General features: G+C 41.0%; 1 protein-coding gene across 2 annotated transcripts in view; it reads right to left on the minus strand.

Moving 5' to 3' along the window:
- Positions 1 to 2,643: 2,643 nt before the first annotated feature.
- SPPL3 (SIGNAL PEPTIDE PEPTIDASE-LIKE 3) overlaps positions 2,644 to 23,639 on the minus strand; it is a 64,092-nt gene continuing 43,096 nt past the window's right edge. For both annotated transcript variants that reach the window (XM_088870406.1, XM_006850238.4), the window contains 3 exons: positions 15,275 to 15,345; positions 3,306 to 3,389; positions 2,644 to 3,183 (listed from right to left, as the gene is read on the minus strand). In XM_088870406.1, coding sequence (XP_088726532.1) covers positions 3,089 to 3,183; positions 3,306 to 3,389; positions 15,275 to 15,345 — 250 coding nt within the window. In that variant the 3' untranslated portion in view covers positions 2,644 to 3,088. The remainder of the gene's footprint in view (positions 3,184 to 3,305; positions 3,390 to 15,274; positions 15,346 to 23,639) is intronic.

Genomic DNA, 23,639 nt, shown 5'->3' on the forward strand with positions numbered 1-23,639 from the left:
TGGCGATCGTTGACCGTGTGTACGAGGAGGCAACCTTGTGGTCGCCGCTCGCATGATAGGCCTGCATGTACAATTCAAACCTACAACTAAGCCATTGACCGTGTGAACTGCTGGGTCAGTTTGAGAAAGTGAGTGTGGATTATAGTCCATAATAGAAGATAGAGTGCTTCGGCAAATTAATAATTCCTTGACTTAGTTGGATCCAAATCCCATCAAAATTATTTAGAACTGATTATTTTGATGTTAAATGATTTTTAGATTGATAGTTTGAATTCTTAAAAGTATCTTGACATTTTAGTTTCTCAAAATGGATTTATAAATAGAGAAATTGAATTTTCAGTATCTTAAATATTCAAAAAGAAAATAAAATAATTATTTTTTTCTAAAAATCATTTTACTATTTTTTATAAAACACATAATATGTGGGGGCCCACTAGAGGCCCCATATGTGGCACGCCCCACTTAAGGGGGTGTTTCCTATTTATAAGCTTGTAAAACAAGTCATTAATCAATTAAGAGAAAAGGGAAAGTTTGGAGATTAAAGGATTTAATTTTCAAGTTTAAATATGTGCAAGAGAGAATATGAAAATAAAAGGTCTATGTTATTTATTTTCCATATTTTGTTTATTTGACGGGATTAAGTTAAGGAAGCTGAAGGATAATATTTTAGCACCTTTCGTTTAATCATGATGGCTGATCTAAATATTGTATGACTAAGATGTCTCACCCTACAGGTTTCCTTTGACCAATAGTCTGGATCTTTTCTCCATAAGGTTGGCTAACCCTAAAAAACCCTAACCCTAGAGAAAATGTATAAATAGGTATCACCTCCCATCCCTCTCTCTCCCCCCTCACAAGATGGCAGGTCAACTTCTCTCATCTCTATTTAAGATCTCTCATCTCTCTCTTTCCTCCATTAAGAAATCGTAATAAGAGAAACAGGGGGCAGGCCCCAAGCTTTGTGAAATAGGAGGCACGCCCCAAGCTTGGTGGAAGGGGGGTAGGTTACTATACTAATTGAGACCTAGCTTATCATATTAGATATTGAGACTTAGGGTACTGTACTAAGTATTGAGACCTAGGGTACTATATTAGGTATTAAGACTTAAAACCTTTCATAATAGGTATTGAGACCTAGCGTACCAAGCTTAGGCATTGAGACCTAGTCTTGTGATTGCTCCACCATTGCTCTATGATTTGAAACGGTTGGTAGCTTGAGGTTTCTCATACTTTAAAAGATAAGACCTTGATCCCATGCATCAATAGAGGAGGAGATCCACAGTGGGGTGTGCAAATCTAGTTGAGGTAATTTTCTGATAATTTACTTTCTATTTATGTCGTTATATGTTTCATGATTCTAAGATCAATTTTATACAATTTTATCTATACAATAAAGAGTTGTGAAAATGGCAGGAAGTGAGAGTCCTTGAGATTCTTTGGTTTTATTTTATTGTTTCTCATTATATAATTGGATATCTGTAAGTAATCTAGGTGGTGAAAATAAAAAAAAATTAATCAGTATACATTATACACTTGCATAGTCCAACTTTCACAAACCCGCCCACAGATTCTGTAGCCGGTCCATCTTGATAACACTAGGTCCATGAGTGCTTACCATGCGTAGAATTTCTTTCGATATATATTTAAAAGGATAATTTGGAATGTGAGTGGTATAACAAGTAAATATAAGCCGGATGTATTCACTTGTTGTTATATTTACTTGTTAAATGGGAGTAGGATAGACCCATGGGGAGCCAGTTCTTCCACCAATTTATCAAGAGCATTATGAACAATTTAGACTGTTCATCTATGTATCCTGTGGGTCGTAATTTTATTCATATCTTGAGACCGCCAAAGAACCAGGAGTAATACAAAATCTTCAGATTCCTGCCTCCACAAACCTCCAGTTGGAAATTTAGAAGATTAAAGAGGTGCCCAATGAGGTTCAGTAGTGCACGCATGTCCAGTTTCCACACGTCTTGACAGAAGGAAACCCTGCAGCTAGTGTTACCATCAAATTTTATTTTCGGGATGGTTTACACTGCTAATTTGAGTTAAATGCTTTTCAATGTGAGTGAAGCTCTCATTCCTGGTTGTCAAGTGAATTGCGATGAGGGCCTTCTTCAAATAGTGTACATCCTCTCAAACAAGTCCTTGGTTTGCACTCTCATGTACCATCTCTCTCTAGAGCAAACACAAGAATACAAGAAGGCAGGGCGCGAAAGATGGCTTACCTATAGCCTAGAAAATAAAATAACAAGAAATTCCTGCATTTGAGAAGTTCAGTGTACTTTATAAGAAACCTTTTGGAAACCCTTGTGTAGTAATTCTGTCTAATCAGTGAGGAACTTTCCAAAATCCAACTCCATGCAGTAAACCACTAGAACCAGCAAAAGCATCCATGGTTTTCAATATATGCTACAATTTTAGATTTCCTTTTCTGAAGTATAACCGCTACCATTTTAGACAATAAATCGACTTCCAATCCCAAATGTGAAATGCCTTCGAACCAAACTGTGAAACTCCAACTCAAATCTGGGTTCACTGGAATTTATTGGAAACCTTCTTACTATGAAGCATCGCAAACTCAAAAAGCGAATGTTGATATTTCCAACCCACATAGCTTTATTTTGACATGCCATCGAGTTCCAACCCACATAGCTTTATTTTGATATGCCATCGAGTTCCAACCCACATAGCTTTATTTTGACATGCCATCGAGTAAAACGATAACATCACTATTTTTCTATCTGCAACTGCCAGAATAACAATCGCTAATATGCCGATCTGTATGTGAGGCATATCTTTTTTATAAATCACAAGACAAAATAACTATTTGCAAATAAATTAGGAACAAAAGCAACTTTGAGATTTGCTCCAAGAATTAGTTTCAGACATTGCCATTTGAGACCCCACTGAACTATAAGATGTATCCTTTCAATTGTACTTCACAGGGTCTCTGGCTTAATGCCTTCACTGAAAGGTGCTCTTGTCAAGTTAATTTGCATCCCATCACGAAGTTTCACACGCTTTGATGACTTCCTATGCACAAATATCTCCCATTCTTGATCATGTTGACAATAAAAAATTATGCTTCTCCAGGAGAATGCTCAGGTCGGCTTGCTCCAAAATCCCACAGATCTTCAAGTTCTTTTTTAAGCCAGCCAAGTACAATGATAAGACCTAAACCACAAGACATTTCAGAAAGGTAACCTTTATACAACACTACCAATATATCTGCAGTTTTCTAATCAATTTGTATCTAATTCTTATATGCAACAAGCAAAGTTCCTTCAGATCCATACCTAATGTGCATGGAACAAGGTACAGCAATGCAGGTTGCCCGTGCCCATCCATCAAATATAGGGCAACATAAGTGATGAAGAGACCTGCAATAAGAGTTAAAATGACATGATCACCTAAGTTTTCATCATAATATCAAGAAAATACTATTGGGGAATAGTGGTAGTGATGGTCGTAGTAGTAGCAGTGGTGGTGGTGGTAGTGGTATTGGGGAATAGTAGTAGTAATAGTCGCAGTATTTCAGTTTTGGGGCAAATAACCCACTCAGAAAAGGGGGAAAAAAATCAGGGGGAGGGGGGGGAAATGTTTTTCAAGATCTAAACGGCTCCATAACGATAAGTGTGGCATATTTCATTAAAAATCAATTCGTTCCTCACAGGTTGCAAAGCCTATTTGAATTTTGTGAAAAGCATTTTTTTTAACATACGATTGCCAACATATTGATGCTTGTGGTTTCTATATTCCATTTCAATGCGTAACAATATCTAGAACATGCTCTGATCTCAACCATTTGAAATTTTGCAAAAATCTAATATGAGTAGAACTTATAATTACAGCTGGCTGAGCTCTCTTATGAGCTAGTCAAGTTCTCCACATGGAAAAGCCACTGATAGACACTAATTTGCGTTAAAACTTGTAACACATCCTAAGTTACTTTAACCCACATCCCTGCTATTTACTTATTTCACGGGAGCTATAATGTTAACCTACAAGGTGGAAACCCTGCACCCTTCATATGTTTACCAAGGAATATTTGGGTTTCGTTCCAGTATTGTGAGCCTTGAGAATCAAGGCATAGTGTATGAGTGTATCAACAGCACTATATGCTTCACAGAAGATGTGTTTCTTAATCCTTTTCTTTTTCGATTTGTAGAGTTTGTCCAACTCCTCTGTCATAGAGGTCCAACAGTCCAAAAAGTCAGCGAAAACTTTATTTAATGGAAAATAAGAAGGCAACAAAGAATATGAAGAGCAGAAAGTCGAAGAGACATTATTCAGGTCACAAAAGCACTATGTGGAGCTAAATTATCAAAGGAAAAAAAAAGCATCATTGCGGAGCAGTCTTCTTACTTTCAACAAGGTTACTATCAATTTGCATCGAAGATACAACCATGAAAACAAAGTTTTTCAATAAAGCATGAAGACTGACATTCTTGTAGCATAATTGTGAGCTAAAGAAAGCCACAACAGCATGGATTATCAACAAAACCCTCACCGAGATGACATATTGGCAAACAAGCAACCAAAACAAATGCATGTAAGTGAGAACAAATAAGCAGCTCATGTGAAAGCAGTGTTTTAAAACCCGTATCAATAGGATGGACCATCCGCCCACAAATCTGTGTCAGATCACTAAATCGGTGATCCAGATCGGTTTGAATCAGTGAAATCATCATCATCAAAGCCTTTTCCCAACTATTTGGGTCAGTTAAATATTAAAATGTGGCGACACACTCTTAAGATGGTTATGAACATGAAAAGCAATAGACACCAAAATATAGTATATCATCATCATCATCATAGCATTTTCTCAATTAATTGGGGTCAGCTACACGAATCCTAGTCCGCAATTCTGCTCTGTTGAAGGTCATACCCTCAGTGAGGCTATAAGTCCCTATATCTTTAAGGGCTACTTCGAACTACATCCTTTTGGGTCTATCCCTTGCCCTTTTCAACCCTTCCACTCGTACTAACTCGTATCTCCTAACAAGTGTTGTACTAGGTCGGTGTCAGACATGGTCAGCCTACCTAAGTCTACTCTCTCTCATCTTATCACCTATTGGTGCCACACCTAAATTTTCCCGAATGGATTCATTTCGAATTATCCCTTCTTGTCATGCCACTCATCCATCTCAACATCTTCATCTCCGCTACACTCATTTCATGGGTATATTGTTTTTTGTCCACCCAACATTTTGTCCTATGGTGCAACACTGATATCACAGTTGTTCTATAGAACTTGCCCTTCAACTTCATAGGTATGCCGTGATCACATAAAATTTCAGTTGCATATCTCCACTTCGCCCATCCAACTCTAATTTTGTGTGCGACATCTTCCTCTATCTCTTAATTTTCAAGGATTATCGATCCAAGATATCGAAAGTGTGGTATTTTTTGTGCTTCATGGCCGTCAATATTAACTACTTCCTCGTCTCTATTCATATTATTACTAAATTTGCATTCTACATACTTAGTCTTAGTTCGGCTAATTTTAAAATATTTGGATTCTAGAGCATCTCTCCAAAGTTTTAACTTTGTGTTGACATTGTTTCGGATCACATCGATCAAAACGATGTCATCTGCGAACAACATACACTACGATACCTCATCCTGTAGGTGCCTGGTTAAGTCGTTTATAACTAAGACAAAGAGGTACGAGCTCAATGCTGAACCCTTGATGTAGACCTATTATCACTAAAAACTCACTCATCTGTCCACTAGTTGTTCGTACACTAGTTAACGCTCCATAGTACATGTCTCTCACCACGTCGATGTAGTGTCCGGAGACTCCTTTCTTTTTCAACACCTGTCAAATCAAATCTCGAGGTACTCAATCATAAGCTTTCTCTTGATGAATAAAGACCATGTGGAGGTCTTTTCCCTTCGTCTTAAACTTATCAATCAGCTGCCCAAGTAGGAAAATAGCTTCAGTTGTTGATTTTCCTGACATACAACCAAATTGGTTTTCAGATGCACTCATTTCATACCTTAGTCGTTGCTCAATCACTCTCCCAAAGCTTCATAGTATGACTCATAAGCTTGATACCTTGATAGTTCGAACAATTTTGTATGTCTACTTTGCTCTTATAAATAAGTACCACAATACTTTTCCTTCATTCATCTGGCATTTTCTTTGTTCTCAACAGCTTGTTGAACAGCTTCTTCAGCCGGTCAATGCCAATCTCCCCCATGCACCTCCAAACCTCTACCGGGATCCCATCTAGTCCTAAAGCCTTTCCTATCTTCATCATTTTCAAAGCTTCTTTCACTATCAACATCCTAATCCTACGAATGTATCTATGACCTCCACCCTCATTTATACCAATAGTTCTTTCTACCGCTATGTTCCCATTGTCTTTGTCATTTAATAAATTTTGAAAATAAACTCTCTACCTTTCGTTGACGTCATCATCCTTCACCAAGACCCTTTGATCCTCACTCTTAATGCATTTAATATGATTTAGATCCCTACATTTTTTCTCTCTTATTTTTGCTAATTTGAAGATATATTTTTCACCTTCTTTTGTTCCAAATTTATTGTATAGATTATCATATGCCTTAAGTTTAGCTTTACTTACTATTTGTTTAACATATTTCTTAGCATTTTTATATTACTTTAATTTTTTATCGTTTCTATTACATTGTCAAGTTTTATAACATGATCGTTTTCGTTAATGGCCTTCTAAACCTCATCACTCCACCACCAAGTTTCCTTTTCAAAATTTCTTTTCCCTCTCGATTCTCCTAAAACATTTTTTGCCATTTTCTTGACACAGTAAGCCATCTCATTCCATATTATATTGACATCATCTTTAGAGTTCAATTTTCCTTCTTCAAGTATTTATCCCAAACACGTCTATTATCTCATTTTTAAATTCCACCACCTAGTTCTTAGACACCCATTACTTCCACCCCTTCTCTTCGATGTCTTTATGCAGACATCCATAACCACGAGCCTATGTTGGGTAGTCAAACTCTCTCTTGGGATAACCTTGCAGTATTTACATGATGGTCGATCTACTTAACTAGGAAGAGGTCTATCTGGCTTTTATGTGATCCACTTTTACAGGTTATTAACGTCTCGCTTTTTAAAGTAAGCGTTTTCTATTGCTAGGTTGTAGGTCATAATAAAATCTAGAATAATCTCACCCATCTCATTTCTTTCATCAAACCCATATCCCCTATGTCCCCCTTCACATCCTCTACTGTCTTTCCCTACATGACCCTTTAAGTCCCCTCTCAAAAATTTCCTCTCTCCATTTGGTATGTCTTAGACTATTCTATCTATATCCTCTCAAAATTCTCTTAATTCTATCATCTAATCCTACTTGTGGTGCATAAGCATTAATTATATTAATTATCTATTCCCCTAATACAAAATATACTAGCAAATGAACAATGACAAAATCTAAGACATCCGTATTCTTTTATGTCCATGGCGTGCTACAATCAACAGCATCCAATAGCAATCGTGATACCATATACTCTTGGGATACTTGTAAACATAAAAAGATGTAATTACGGCCAATATAATATGAAACAAGCTCTAACTTATTATTACGGATCCCAGGCTATCACCATCAATCAAATGGATGGACACTGTAGGAGAGAATCAGACCAACCACATGGATCTTTCATATGATTCCAAAACCAATAGGTCAGAATTAATAAGACATGTGAATGACCAAATGTCATGTAATACCTAGTGTTTAAGACATTCTCAATGATTAGGAAGGCATTTTGATCATATTTTTCTAAATGGGCCTCAAAGCCCCTGCTCCAACATACCCTCATTCCATGAAACCTTAGACCACCAAACCACACCACAACCCACCTCTTCCCTCCCTCCCACCCATTCCCGCCTTCCCTCCCTCCCTCCCTCCCTCATTCCCTCTTCGAAAAAAGGGTTCCCCAGCCATGGATAGAGAGGATCCAGCTTGGTCTCAATAGAGCATATCTCAGCCAAAGGAAGGCATGTTAACCCTTCAAAGGCTGGGCAGAGCTAGGCACATTCCACAATAGGCCATGAATCGGAAGTAACACCTCTCTCCATGGCCATATGGCCAAGAGTGTATTGGTATCTGGGATATTCCTACAAAAGTTTGACAAAAAGAAAAACTCCAGCACATGAAGCCTCCATTGAACATAAAATAATCACAGACTACAGTTTCTTCCCTGTCCCCCTCCCCTTATCCTCCTCGATTGTGACATTCTCCCCGGGTAACCTCAGTTACTCTTACTACTCTCACTGAGTCTCAGTCAACACACACCCTCCCCTCTTTCCCTTCCTCATCCCCTTTCCGCCGCACAGGGCATTCAGGACGTCACTTTCAAGCCCGACCCATGGTGTACACAGAGGAAGGAACCTGTCCACCCCAACCCAACCCCCCCCCCCCCCCTTCCCCTTCACCCACCCTTTTTATATCTTTCTCCCAACCCTCAGCGGGCAGAACTGACCCCCTGCCCCTCAGTCTTGCCCCTGGAAAGATGGAGTCTCAGTGAACGTCCCTAAGTTTAGAGTTTTCTCAGTATGACTCTGAATCGAAGTATCTAGCAGATTCAGAGGAAATTGAAAGGAAACTAGAGTTGAGGGCGACCTCGACCACTTGCTGTGGGTTGATGGACCTGCCATAAACATCAGTGAGGCTCTGAAGAGCAATGCCATCATAAAAGATAAAGCATGCAGCGAGCTCAAGAATCTCTCACCCATAATCGATCACGAGAAACCAGAATCCTTCCCCCGACCCCTTTCCTTCATGGGGTCCTAGTGTGGAGTGTCAAGGGACATGGAGAACACAACAAGAAAAGAGCCACATCCAATTTCTTCCCCTCCAAAGTGCCCAAAATCATGTCTATCATTGAAACCAATTTAGAACCACCCAACCTTTTCCTGTCCCGGTATTTGGGGCAGAAGGCCCTGTCAATGGAAGGCCTTCTTGGCCCACAGAGCACAGAGTGGGGTACGGGTTATTTAGGACAGAACCATGTCCTTCTAAAATCTCAGGTGGAAATTTACCACTGTAAATTTACTCTGTCACGGTTGGATTCCACAGAATTTCAGATAACCTGCAGTGGAAATTTACCACCGTATATCGGCCCTCTATACCAGCCTGCTACCTGGTGCATAGGCAGTGCATTCAATGTCAACAGATGGACCTTGAAAACAACAACAGCTTATCACCTCTCATTTGGTAGGGTCCTCCAATTTTTGTACACAGAAACAACCTCATCAACCCTGACCTCAGCAGGGCATCTTTTACTTGGTCCAACCATGCATCCAGACCTATTCTGACAAAGCTTGATAGATTCGTCATTTCTACAAAATGGAGATCTTCCCTAGCACCCACACTAGGAACCTACCGAAGATCAACCTCAGACCACTTACCTGTCTTTCTAGAATCAGATGCCGTATACAGAGGTGGTCGTCCTTTTCCCTTCAGCTTATGTGACACAAAGAGACTGAATCACATTAGATAATCCCACAATGGTGGTCCTCCTTTGCAGTACATGGGTGAGCTGGCTCGAGCTTAACCAAGAAGGTGCATCTTGAGAAATGAAATACTAGAGCAATTATAAATTTGGAAATCTCGGACAGAAGAAGGAGATCCTTCTTTGGGACATGGAGGAATCGAGGAGTCTCTCCATTGAGGGCAAGAATAGGAGAGTAGAGGCAAAGGCAGAATACAAGTCTATAACAAGGTATTACTTTGGTGGCCACATACATGACCAAGTGGCTGGAGAATGAATCGAATATGGCTTATTTCCATAAGACAGCCAACAGCCACAGGTGCTACAACTCCATCATTCAAATAATCAAGGGAAGTTTATCAAAATGCATACGAGAGATGCACTATTTAACATTTTACCCATATGGATTGATTTATTTTCAAAATACCAATCAACATATATATGATCATGAGTTGGAATAGTGACAAATGTGTAAACTGTTAAATAGAGCATCGCTCATACGTTTTTTGATAAATTCCAAATAATCAATCATTATTATGAAATAATGTGTCTCTCATACATATTTTGATAAAATCCAAGCAATCAATCATTATAAGGAGTATGTGGAGCCCCTAGAAGTCAAATAGGGAATCACAAACTTTTCCCCAAAACGCTTCTCAACCCAAGCCCACGCAAGAACCAGAATTAATAACCTTAGATTCAAGATGCATCTAGAGAGCAGACAAACAGGTTTGAGAGGCCCTTGTTTGAAATCGTACAAACATCGACAGGTGAAGGCCCCAGTCCAGATGGGTTCTTTGAGGCCCCTTCCCATAAGTTCTGAGAATTCTATCATAGAGGGGCCATCTACAGGGAGATGAATTCTATTACAATTGCCCTAATCCCAAAGATGGAAGGTGCAACAGAATTTTAAGACTTTTGGCCCATTAGACGACCAAATATTTATTACAAGATACAATCAAAAAAGTAGATTCTCAACTCAGTAAAGTCCTAAATAATGTTATATCTGCAAAGTACCTTTGTTATGGATCGCCAAATACGGGATGGAACCACTATAGCAAACGAAGGTATCCATACTAAGTCTGCAGTAGCTTGTTTGGTTCTCAGACAAGACTGGGAGAAAAGTATAATAATGTAGATTGGGATATCATGGATCAAGTTCAAAACCTCATGGCTTTTCGCCATAAGTGGAGATCTTGGATCTTGGGGTGTGTCATCAGGGTACATCTCGGTAATGGCTATTCCCAAGGGTTATTCCCGGCCTCGAGAGCCTTCACCAAGGGGACATCTATCCCCCTTTCTGTTTGCCACAATGGCTGAAGTATTTGGCAGATCCGTTTTGAATATACAGGAACAATCTGATCTAGGGTTTCAAAAGCTCTAAAAGGGGATTTTCGATCTCACTGCCAAAACGCATATGACTCTAGTGTTCTGTGATGACTCCCCTAAAATATAGACAAACTTTGGTTGTACTTAGGCGTTTTGAACTCTCAAAGGCTTGAAGATAAATATGATTAAAATGAAACTTATGGGAGTGGGAGTGCGCTTAGGGTTAGTATCAGACCTTGCTAAGAGGTTGGGATGACTCATTACCAACCAAATGCGTGTTCCTTCCTCTATCCCTTGGCAGACCAGGCAAGAATGTAGACTATAGTTGTTGGAACCATCTCTGATTCTGAATCGTTTCTGGAATCGGAATTGTGGAATCTCGTGCATCAGAAGTTTCGACATCTAGGAATCGTTGTATGTACGATTCGGAATTGAGAAAAATGATTCTCACTATTTTAGAATCGCGATTCAAAAAATTAGGAATCGTGTTTTCTATTTGCAATAATCAATGTCCCTTCATGTTGGAATCGTGTTTCATACCTATATGGAATCACACATGACCCCACTTGTTTCGGTGGTTGCTGGAATCGTGATTCATAAAAATAAGGAATCGTAATTCCTAAAATTCTAGAATCGTTGTCCCCATCAACATGAAATCAACATTCTTACCATTTCGGAATCATGATTCTCCCCATATTGGAATTGAGATTCTCCCCTTACTAGAATTATTCCTCCGGTATATGAGAGAAGTATTCAGAAAATATATAAATTCACCCATTACTACAAGATCAAATTTTGGTCTGTATGTACTCAGTCCAAGACTCCAAGAACTAATGTCAACCTTTATGATATCTTTGTGGACAATCCCATACAATGGACTCAGTCTACCGATAACCTTATTATGCCTACAAGGTCTGGAGCTAGTCTACGGCATACAAGGAATGAGAACAAGGGTGAGCTCCCTCTATCTCCTTTCCTTGAATTATAAAATAAGTACATGACATAGTAATTGTTCTTTGTTAAATGTAGTTTTGAGTCTTTTGACTTTTGAAAATTTGAGTTATTCAATTTTTAGTCAATTTCTCTAATATTGAATGAATAATTTAACCTAAAACACCACACAGGGCACTTCGCTTATATCCTTATTATCTTCTTATTCTACTTCAAGAAAAGCATTTTTATCCTCTTATTCAACTTGAAGAAATGACGGTGCCGATTTTTTTAGTATTATCTATCCTCTTACCAAACATCATTAAATTTGAAGTAACATGTTTTTTTTAGTATTATTTATTCTTGGTAAGTGTTAACATGGAATGAAGGATGGAAATTAGTAAATAAGAAAATAAAAAATTTAACATATCACCCATATTTTAAATTTTGATTTTATTGCCGTGTGCAACAACTTCAAATTCTCTCACGCTCTCATACATGTCGCGCTCACTCATGATTGAGCACACATCGGAGGGTTTCTACTCTCCCTATGCTCACATTACATTCATGTTATATATTATTTAGTTGAAAACTTGAAGTTCCTATTCTCACATTACTTTCATGTTATATTATTTAGTTGAAGACTTGAAGTTCCTATTCTCGCATTACTTTCATGTTAATATTATTTAGTTCAAGAATTAAAGTTCCTATTCTTTGAACCAACGTTTATTATATGTAGCATTGTTGTGTAGAAAAGAATCACGATGTCTGCGATATAGAAACTTGATTCCAAACATGGATTTGTAATTCCAAAAACTTTGGAATCAACGTTTCTCACAAGCAGAATCGCATTCTTGTGTAGCTAAGAATCATAAAGTCCTCGATATGGAATCTTGATTCCGGCAATCCAGGAATCGAGATTCTTAAACTAGGTGGGATTGTGTTCCGCAAAAAAGGGAAATGTGATTCCTTTCTTTTAAAATCAACTTTCGCCCGGGGAAACGCCGAATCAAAATTCTGAAACGAAATCGCTACCCTCATAGGCGATTCAGGTAACTATAATGTAGACCATAGACTGTTGGCATGAAAGGAAGTTTTCTCTCCTAAAGGGAAAGGCATACTTTGATAAAAGCCACCCCGTCAAAAACATCCATGTTTAATAGTGTTTCCTCTACCATGTTCCCGTGGCCATTGTCAAAAGGGTGAAGCGCTTGATGAGAGACATTTTACTGTAAAAAGACATTTTACTGTCAAAAGCTGGAGTTTACAAATTCTATCTTGTGAATTGGGAGATAGTTTGCGAGCCCAAAAGAGGAGGGGGCTGGAGCCCCAAATTCTGAGAATATCTCAATTGGGGTAACTGGCAACTTATCTGCTGACTCTTCTTCCGCAGAACTGAAATACCTAATGAACAAACACACAACAACCTCCCAACCCCTCAATTAGGGGCTGCCTAGCCCAACATCAAGTGAATCTGTCAAAAAGTCATACTGTATATTGTAGAGTACATGAACAGTTTTACCCAACCGAACACAGCTAAGTACACTAATTCTTTTGCTACAGAATCGCTCACATACTCCTATTCTTGTGATCACAACAACCTAAATCAATCTCTTCGTTCTTGAGTCCAAATGATTCTTTTCTAAAGATATTAGTCAAATCAAGCTGGTGATTCAAGCACAGTGCATCTATGCCTCCATTAGTGAACAGCTCTCCTTTAGCAGTCTCCCCGATCATGACTTCACTCCTACTATGATAACAGACGCATCCATCAAGCCTGATCTCTTTACTTGGTCTGGCTTACTTGTCTTACCTGGCTTACTTCCCAAAAAGGAGATCTTTATAGAATAACAGACCCATCCCACAATATTTGAAAGCAAGCACTAGTGACAAGCACAAGAATGTCGATCCAATAAAAAGATGCACCACAATCCAATAAGAACAATAAAACCATAACACATGCTCTATCCGCAAAGAAAGAGCTTAATTTTATATTTGCACTTAAATCATTGCTAGAAGATTGTTTTGTTATATATGAGCCAAACTGCCTAGATTGAACCATCTAATGGTCAGCAATGAGGGGGCATTTTGTTCCATATTTTGTGTATTAATTTTTTAATTTTCTTGTTGGTGTACATAGGTTAGGTGCATGTCTTCCCAAAATTTCAGATAAACATGATTTATAAGAATGTAAATTTATCAAATACACCTAAGCAACTAACTATTTAACATTTTACCCATATGTTTTGATTTAATTTCAAAAGGCGCATCAAAAAAAATTGGAATAGTTAAAAATGACTAAAATGTTAAATAGTTGATAAGTTACGTTTACTTCGATTAATTTCCTAACTAAGAATTTAAAAAAATGGAAGTGTGCATACACATCAGCCCTCCACATTTGTGAAATTGAATCCGAGCCATCTGCGCTGCACTGTTTTGTAGGTCGGCTGACTCACAATGCACACCCACACGCACGCACGCGCACACACACACACACACAAAGGAAATGATGGTGCCCTCAGAAACCATTCTTGAAGTATGTGAGAGACCCATAAAATGCGCAAATAGTCTACCCCAATCTAAAAAAGCCTTAGACCAAATGATTTTGAAATGGAGATATCTAAAAATGCTCCAAATACTCCATTGCCCCAAAATGCGATATAAACAATCCATTAAAGTGACTGCAGACATAGGGTTTATGGGCCTCCAAATCAAATATTATTCAAGGGGAATAGTTACAAGACTATTTGCTGTTTTTTGGGTCCCTTGCACACCTCCAAAATGGTTTGAGGTGGAGGAAGCACCAATGGACATGCCCAACGGTAGCACACTCATGTATGTGTACAAGCCCACATGCTCATACACACATATATGTTGCTTAAAGAGAAGCCTAACTTCATTTTCTACAGTATGATGCCTCACCGGTAAACCTTTTTCACTTTCATTCTTGAACCTAATAATTTTTTTGGTGGCAACAAAATCTTCATTAATGTGATTAATGCCCTTTACAATATTAACAAACTTGGCCCTAAATGGCGGGCCCTAAGAGACTAATAAATAAAAATGCAGGAGAGGTCAAGATTGATAAAAATTATTGGCCTCAAGATTTTTCTCAATCATGAAACCAATAATTTAAAACTTAAAGCAATCTGAACATAGACGCATTAATAGAAACTAGTCATTATCAGATAAGCATTGGGAGATGAAACCAGCTATTCTATTCCGGCTAGCGGAGGCACTAGTCATGGTTTACTTGTCCCCAAATCCGCCGGACAAGCGGGGAGCATATCACTTGACATCACTTAACTCCAGAATAGAGAACAACAAGGAACTAGGTCTTTATTAACTGGAAATGAAGAGAAGAGAGGAAAATCTTCGAGAGGTACTTTTAGAGTATTATCATTTACTGGGTGATTTGCAATGACAAAAAGTATCCTCGTATATAGGCATGGAAAGGAAGTACATTTAACTCAAGTGAAAAGAAGATAATTGAAAATAATGAAATCAAAGGAAGAGAACCCACCAATTCCATATCCAATGACAAGCCAAAGAAAGTAGCCATTTAAGATACCCTTCTTCTTGTATCTGTCATATCTGCATCAGCACAATGTGAACATCAGACATAAATGAAAAAAGAAAACGATAACTGAATGTGCTAAATGATGGAAATGCAGATAATCAAATTTGATAGTTTTATTGCCTTGCATTCTCAACATCAATGGAAAAGAATATCACATCTATCTTGGCACTAGAAGAACAGGAAGCCATATCAACCAATCAAAGTTTGGTGTACATAATAGTATAATACAAATATTTGATAATTGTCTATGAATCTATAATATAAGATTATCCAGCCTATTTCTGAATACTTGGTGACATGATTAGCCACATACGTAGGATATCACTCAATCCTCTAGGAAACTATAGATGTTCCTATATGCTTGAGAGCCTGTAGGGATTACTTGACCTGCAATACCTTTCTTACAAGAACTTTAATTGGAGGGTAAAGGAGAAGATAAACAAAAAAGTTGCAAGACTTCATATGCTTTGAGTTGTGAGCACTTTGAGGACATTCTTGTGAGGGCACTGCAGCCTTTTGCTCTCTTCCATTCTAGTGGTAAGCACTACGTGCTTATTGAACCGATATCTTCTAATATAGTAAAGGGCAGTCCTTGTAAATGTGAGAACTTCTGGTATAACCATGTACACAAGCTCCTTTTAAGGAATAAAGGAAAGAGAGAAAATCACTGTAGCATAGGAGTTTACTTCTGCTCTCCAAATACTAGAGTTCATTTCGTTTTGTAAAATCATCTTTGTTCTCAGGTAACAAGTGAATTCAACTTATACACCTCAGCAAGAAGAACAAGCACAGGAAGTCATGGAATAATATTAGACAAGGAGTTGTGCAATGTCATAGGAACATACACCTATTACAAGTCCAACCATAGCCAAGAGAATGGACTGAGGCCCAGAAGGTGACTGGCCTATATAAAAAGTCCAATCATAGCCAAGAGAATGGATTGAGGACCCAATCATGATGGACGGCAGAGAATGGACTGAGGCCTCTAACCACAACGTATTTAGACATGGAGTCAAATACACTGTGGATAGAGGCCCAGAATGTGACTGATATTTTGATCTTCTCGAAGAGGGAAGCAATGGAGGTGTCCTGGCCTCAGAAAATCCTGTGGTTCCTCTCGTTCCATATCGTCCATAAGAGGGCAAAGATGGATGCCTTCCAAAGGAGGATACCTGGTTTGGACCCAAGGGTATGGGTGGAGAGACGAGAAGAGGTGAGGAATGGATTGGGGGGTAACCCATTGACAATTGAAGAGGCGGAGTAAGGATCCCCAGAGGTGGTGGGCCATCGAGCAGTAGATGAATAGGCGGCCGTCGGTTTCTTCAGCTACTTGGCACATAATGCAACGGTTTGGTATAGGTAGGCCTCTCCATGGGAATTGGTTGACAGTGAGTACCCTCCCCGGGGTGACAGGAAGGTGGTTTGAAGGGGAGAGATCAAGGAACTCTTGGATTTCATTTTCTTAAGGGAGACCTGTGGAAGACAGGGGACCAAACTCTGTTGGGTCCTGTGGTCCTCAAGAGGTTGGCAACTGATTCGTGCCTATTCAGGGCTAGGAGGAAGAAGGAGGGAAATAAGTCTTTGACCGGGATGTGTCCAATCCACATGTCAGACCAGAACTTTGTTTGGGTACCCTTCCTAGCGAAAATTCGAGTGTTGTGCTGCACGGGGTTGAGGATAGCAAGGAGAGTACTCCAGAGGCTCTGCTAGTAGCTCTAACCTCGGGCAACCAGGTAGACAGGTTGAGGTTGTATTGGTGCTGCAGTACCAGTTGCCAAAGGTGGTTGCTTTGGGTGGCGTAACGCCACCACCGCTTGCCCAGTAGGGAAATATTGTTCTCTTGGAGTTTTTAAATACCTAGGCCACCATGATGGCATGGTAGGCACACTCTCCCAGGCTAAGAGGTGGAATCCGTGTTTCTCACCGTTTCCTTCCCACAACAAATTCCTCATTAGGTGGTTGATACGGGATAAGACTGTCACGAGCATCTTGAATAGCAATATTGATAAACTGGAATGTTGTATACGGTAGCTTTAATAAGTGTAGCTCTGCCAGCCAGAGAGAGGAATCGTCCTTTTCATGTGGCAAGCCATCACTCGAATTTGTCAACTATGTGAGCCCAGGAGCTGGGTTTGGGTTTGCCAATGCACAGGGGGAGGCCGAGGTGGACGGAGGAGAGGTTGTCCTTGCTGCTGCCCTAAGTCTAAGAAAAGGAGAGTGTTGATTGGGGGTCAAGGGCCACCCCAATCATTTCCATTTGTTCATGTTGATCTTGATGCTCGTAGCCCACTCAAAGCATTTAAAAAAGAGGTAGTTGGCTTGGGTTTCTTGGGGGGAAGTGTTGCAAAACACCAATGTGTCATCCGCATATTGTAAACATGAGATGACTGGGCCATGAGACCTGCAATTAAAGCCCTCCAAGAGCCCTAAACGAAAGAGGCAAGAGATGGAACAGCTGAAAACTTCAGCCACAAATGATGAAGAGAAAGGGATAAATACAGCTCATGACCCACCTCCTCCATCTATGACCAAAGCCCATACAGAAAAGGGTTCCGTCGAGGACTTGCCAATCGATGTGGTCATAAGCCTTTTCCCAATCAAACTTAATGATGAGGCTAGCGACTTTGGGTAAGTGCCTTGAGTAGACACACTCGGGTGCCACCATGACCCCATCGAGGACTCGACAGTCCTTAACAAAGGCACCTTTGCTGGGGGGGTGATAACAAGGTATCTCTAAGACGGGATGCAAGGACCTTAGACAAGATCTTATAGGAACTATTGATAAGGCTTATGGGGCAGAAGTCCTTAAGCTCCTCAGGTCCTTCTACCTAGGATACTAGGGTGATGAAGGTAGTGTTAAGGCCTTTGTGGAAGACACCCCTATGGAAGAATTCCTCGAACATGGAGAGAAAATCTTGGTGGAAAGAGGTTCAAAAGGTGCTGAAAATAGAGATGGGAAAGCCATCAGGACCTGGGGCTTTGTCTTGGGCCATGTCATGGATAGCGGTGACGATTTCGTCTTCCGAGAAAGGTAGCTCCAACCAGGAGGCCTTCTCGAGTAGAAGGGTTAAGATGATAGATCACCCATAGAAGGTCTCGATTCTAGGGGGCAGAGAAACGATTTTGGAAGAAGTCTAAATTGCCCTTTCGACCTCGAGGGGGTGCTCGAAGGATAAGTCCGCTACCTTGTTATCTTGTCTTTTACAGTTGGTAATTATGTGGAAAAAGGTGTTTTGGTCTCTGCACTTCAACCATTTTACTCAGGACCTCTAGTACCAATAAATTTCCTCTTTCTTGAGAGAAAGATATTCGAGTTTGAGATTTGACCCTTGGAATCTCTCTTCAGCCGAGAGGTTTTTGGTTTCCTTGAGTTGATCCCAATGTTCGATGGAGATAAAGGTGGAGCTCTTGCAAGTGTGGAGGATACCGGGAAGTTGTTTGCTCCATTCTTTAAGAGAGGCCTAAAGAAGCTATAATTTTCTTCGTAGTTTGAAGCTGGCCCAACTAAAGAGCTCGTGCATAGTGGGTGGAAGTGTCTTGAACGGCGTTGATCATGGTATGGTTGCCAATGTCGAGGACATTCCAAGCCAGGATTAACATGAAGAGTGGGGGGAAGGAGGGCGCGTCTAGGCAAGCGCTGAGGGTCTTCACTAGGAGAGGAGGGGACACGAGAGAGTTGGACCATAGATGAAGGGGCAACAAGTCGATCATAATTGATGTCGAAGACCAAGTTGGAGAGTTCCTGTTGCCCTTTCCTTAGGTGGGGAGGGGGTTCACTCTGAGGAATTCTTGAAGGGCTTCTTCTGGGCCTTCAAATTCGATACCCATCACCTGCATGACTTGGTTGATGTTGCCCTGAGCTTGGTCAAGCTCTGAGAAGGTGGAGTCCATAGACATAGGGGAGGTGGAAGCAAAGGGAGAGGTGGTGTGGGAATCGAGCGAGTGAGGGGATGATTGGGGAGAGGGGGCAAGAAAAGCTGGGAGGTGGCTCAAGCAAGGTTTGAAGTAGGTTCCGGGGGAGAGGCCACCTAAGGAGGGTGGGTGGGGATGGAAAGAGAAGGTAAGAGCGTGGGGGAGGAGGAGGGGAAGGGGGGAGAAGGGGTGGGGCTTGAAACGCATGTGATGGGGTGGGATCGCCTATGAGTGGAATGCAGAGAGAATATAGGGGTTTATGGAGGGAAGTGGTGGCAAAGATCTAAGGAGGGACCAAAGACGAAAGGCAACAGTGGAGAGAGGGTACAAGAGGAGTGTGACAGTGGGTGATAGAAGGGGGTAGCTGGAGAGAGTAAGGTTGGGGAGAGGGAGAAGACGACAGAGGCAAAGGTGCCGGTATACTTACCGGTAGAGGAGAGGGAGATAAGATGAGGGGGGTCCTTGGATTTCCATGTTAGTCACAAAGGCAGGCTCGGGAGGGGCGACAGAGGGATCACGAGTTATCCAAGCAAAGATATCTCTCTAAATCTTCGTGGGGTGGGGGTTTGCCTGAGGTGGGGATTGAAAGGACGGTTGCTAGTGCTGCACACCGCCATGGTGGAGGGGATTTGCCGCCAAGGGGAAGAGGGGAGGGGAAGACGAGAGGGTGGAAGCGAGATGGGACACCAATAGGGGGGTTGCCGAAGTATTATCAATGGGAGGAAGAGGGGTGGAAGATTGGGGTAAGGCAGAGAAGGTAGGGGGGTAAGAAAGACGTGAGAGAAGGCTGGAGCAGGGAGTGAGGTGAGAGGGGGAAATGTTGGGGCTATAATTGGAAGAGAGAAATGAAGGAGGTTGAGCAGCTTGAACGAGGGAGGAACAAGAAAGTGAAAGGATAGTCTCGGATCACATGCCTTGGGTAGAGAGAAAGGGGGGCTGGGGCAAAGTTTGGGGGACTGTACAATGGGCTACATGTCGATTGGAGGAGGGACAAGGGTCCACGTGGCAAGAGGAGGGGAGGGGGATCACGTGAGGGGGAGAAGAGTTAGGAGAGGAGTAGGGCTGGGCTGCCAGGATGCCAACTTGGTTGCAGGGTTTGGGCGGCGAAGTGTCAAGGGGTAGTTGGGTGAGGTCGGAGGTGGCGGGACACGTAGTCAACAGCGGTGAGGAGTAAGAGGTGTTGGCGTCCGAGGCAAGAACGGGATGCGAGGGAGGAGAAGGGATCGTTGTAGAAAGGATTTGTGGATCATTTTGGGCTGCGAGATTGGCTCTCCGACGGTTGCAATGAGCTGAGGCTTTTAGGTGACGGGTTACGGTAGTCCACTCGTGGATCACAAGGGGACTCGTTCATGCTCCATAGCGGACATGGTAAGGCGAGGGAGGGGAAGTAGTTTGTCAGGCACAGAGTACCTTGTAGAAATGACCCTCGACTTCCATCCATAGGAATGGGGAAATGGAAGACGGATCCAAGTCCTTGATTAACACCTGGATGGAGCCCATTGGGAGAAGCTTGATGGACCTCCAGTAGATGGAGATGAAGAGTCTGAAGGAGCTAGCTAACCATCTGAAGGTGTCTTTCGTCCATGCATGAATGGGGATTTCAAAGAACCTCATCCAAATCTTATGTGGCTTGAAGGCACCAAGACTAGGGATCCAGGGGTTAGGGAAAGGGTGGCGCCCTTAAACTTATCGGGGGAAGTACTAGGAAACCTCAAGAGCTTTGGAGGGCAAAGGGAAGAGGAAGAGGATTTTGCCTAAGGAGAGCTTCCTACAGCAAAGTTGTGGCAATCCCCACTGCCTTTGAGCCCATTTTTCTATGTTGTGGAAATCGCCACAGCAGGGGGTGAAGGAGCCCAGGAGTGCAGTAGAGAGCTTGGAGAATAGAGATGAGTCTTGTTTGCCATCAAAGGAGAGGGGGGGGTTGGGGAACGGGAGACAAAAGAGGAGGGGGGGGGTGAGGCGTGGTGGTGGGGGGGCGAAGCTGGAGGGGCAGAGGGGAGGGAAAGAGTAGTCCTGTGAGATCGAAGAAGGTGGACATAGGTGGAGTAGAGAGGAGGAAGATGAACTTCGATATGGCTTGTCTTTTGTCATGGGAGTTCTATTTTCAAGACCTAGAAAGACGACAAGATTGGTTCTAGTACAGAAATGGAAGAGTTATGTTATCTCCAACGATACTTACTTGCTGAACAATGACATCAATAAACCCACCAATAAAAATTCCATTTTTAAAAATACCTAAGAAAACGGAAAAAGACTGCACTAAGAAGGAGATTCAAGCACCCTCATGATGCTATAATCAGGCAGATAAGTAAGCACAATCTGTATTATGCCATCACTTTCTAAGTGAAAGTATCAACATCATTTTGGGAAAATGATGCCAATTACATCTTGCACACAACAGAATGCCTTCCTATTAAAGCTTCAAGATTGTCCTCTCCAATATGTGGATCTCACCTCCTCTTATGCTGGAAATGAGATCCTAGTATTATAATAGATATAACATGTTACCTCAAATGACGAGTACTTAAGGATGATTTGGATGCAACTGACGGAAAACAGGGATGATCGATTAACTCAGCATTGACAGGTGCTAATTCGGTAACCTTGGCCACTATGATTACAGGGGTGTTCTTAAAAGTCACAAGGAGACACTCTTGTCAAATATTTCTAGGTAATTTTGGCTGTGGGGATTCATATTGGGCTGAAGGAAAAGCCATCCTTCAAGTAATGAAAAGATTCAACCCATCTTGGGGAGAACATCATTTGGAATAAAGAGATTCCTGGAATGTTATCCTATGGGCCTCAAGGAACTCCTCTGTTCCCTGGAAACTATCTTACATATTTTGCCATAATTTTCCACCAGAGCAGGACTCTTCAAGTAGACTTCCATCATACTTGATGGGAGGCGAATGCAATGGCTGGAGCTTTGGTTAAGGAAGGAGCATAGACTGCCTAATTGTTCTCTCCTCCCTCTCACCCTACTGTTCATTTTCTCCAACCTTGTATCTCTTCTCTCTCTCGTATCTCCTTACTCTGTTAAATTCTCCTAAGTCTTCTCTCTCAATCTTCCCCCTCTCCCTATCTCCTCTATGTCTCCTAACTCTTGGTAAATCTCTTTTGCTTCTCATCCCTCTCTATCATTTTCTAGCCCTAACATTTCTCTGTTTCTTCCTATCCTCTACACTTCTCTTTCTACCCTTCTTCGCCACGTACTTTGGTCTTGCTGCAGTCCTTCCTTTTCTCCCCCTACTGTTCTATCCTCCCTCCACCTCCTTTTCTCTCTCCACGACTCGTAAATTTTAAGTCTTTTATATATGTAATTCCCTACCCTCCCCCTCCCCCAGTTTTTGTTCTTAGAGGCCCACCCCTGTTTTGTTTTCTTTTGGGCTTCTCAGCATTTATATATTGTTGTAAAGCACCCAACCTATGGACTGACTCATCCCATCTCTTGTGGGAAACATTTGTAACATATTATACATAAATATATCTTCATCAGATTCAAAAAAAAAAATTGAATGGATATTTGATCTATTACAAATATTTCATGATATGGTCTGAGTACAATTATAAGTTCTTTTAAGTACTAAAGGCCGAATATGAGAGTGAATATATGCCAAACATTTCTAGGCATGTGGAATAGTGAACCAGAGTACTTATACACCATAATAAAATAATGAACAGAAAGGAAACGTTGACAATTCGAGGAAGGTAGGTTCAGGTTCTCTTCCAGATCAGTATTGGCTGCAAATCATGCTATAAATCATCGTCTCTTCTGTTTTACATAAAAGGGCCCCTTATGTGACTTTGAATCGAAAATAGCCTGAATGTGACTGTAAGAGAGCATTTGGTCACATGTGTTGCAAATTAAAACCTCACGCATGGTGCAGATGAAGTAAGCCCTCCACTATATGCTTCTTGGACATTGCCCAAATAACAATCATAGTTGCATTTTTTTATATTTTTCATTGCTTCCAGTGTTTAACATGCATTTGTCCATGATGGGAATTTCAACACATTCTAAGGATAATTTGAAGGGTATTGGTCCTTTTCACCCCATATAATGGGACTAATGGGATACTAAAATTACAGAGAAAGTTTTATTCTCTGAAAATCTAAGCCTGAAAATAAAAGCCACGGAAGAATGACATTCAACAGCACCAAGTGATAACAAGTTCTTTTTGGGGCACATTAGTAGTGAAACTCAAGCTTTGGGCGCTGTTCTGTTTTTTCCCAATGCCCAATCAGTAAGCCAAGATCACAAACCTCATGTAGATAGAAACTTTGTGAATAGAACCCAAGGAATAATCTCAAGTTCAATGCTAGGAAATCAGAAGTCAGATTGCAGACCTAGATGGTGGGTTGCTCTTGATTGGTGCACAAAGGCCTTAGAATTAAT

The sequence above is a fragment of the Amborella trichopoda genome, chromosome 6 (genome assembly GCF_054954075.1).
Source record: "Amborella trichopoda isolate Santa Cruz 75 chromosome 6, AtrichopodaSantaCruz75HAP2 v2.0, whole genome shotgun sequence".
In the NCBI taxonomy this organism is placed as follows: domain Eukaryota; kingdom Viridiplantae; phylum Streptophyta; class Magnoliopsida; order Amborellales; family Amborellaceae; genus Amborella; species Amborella trichopoda.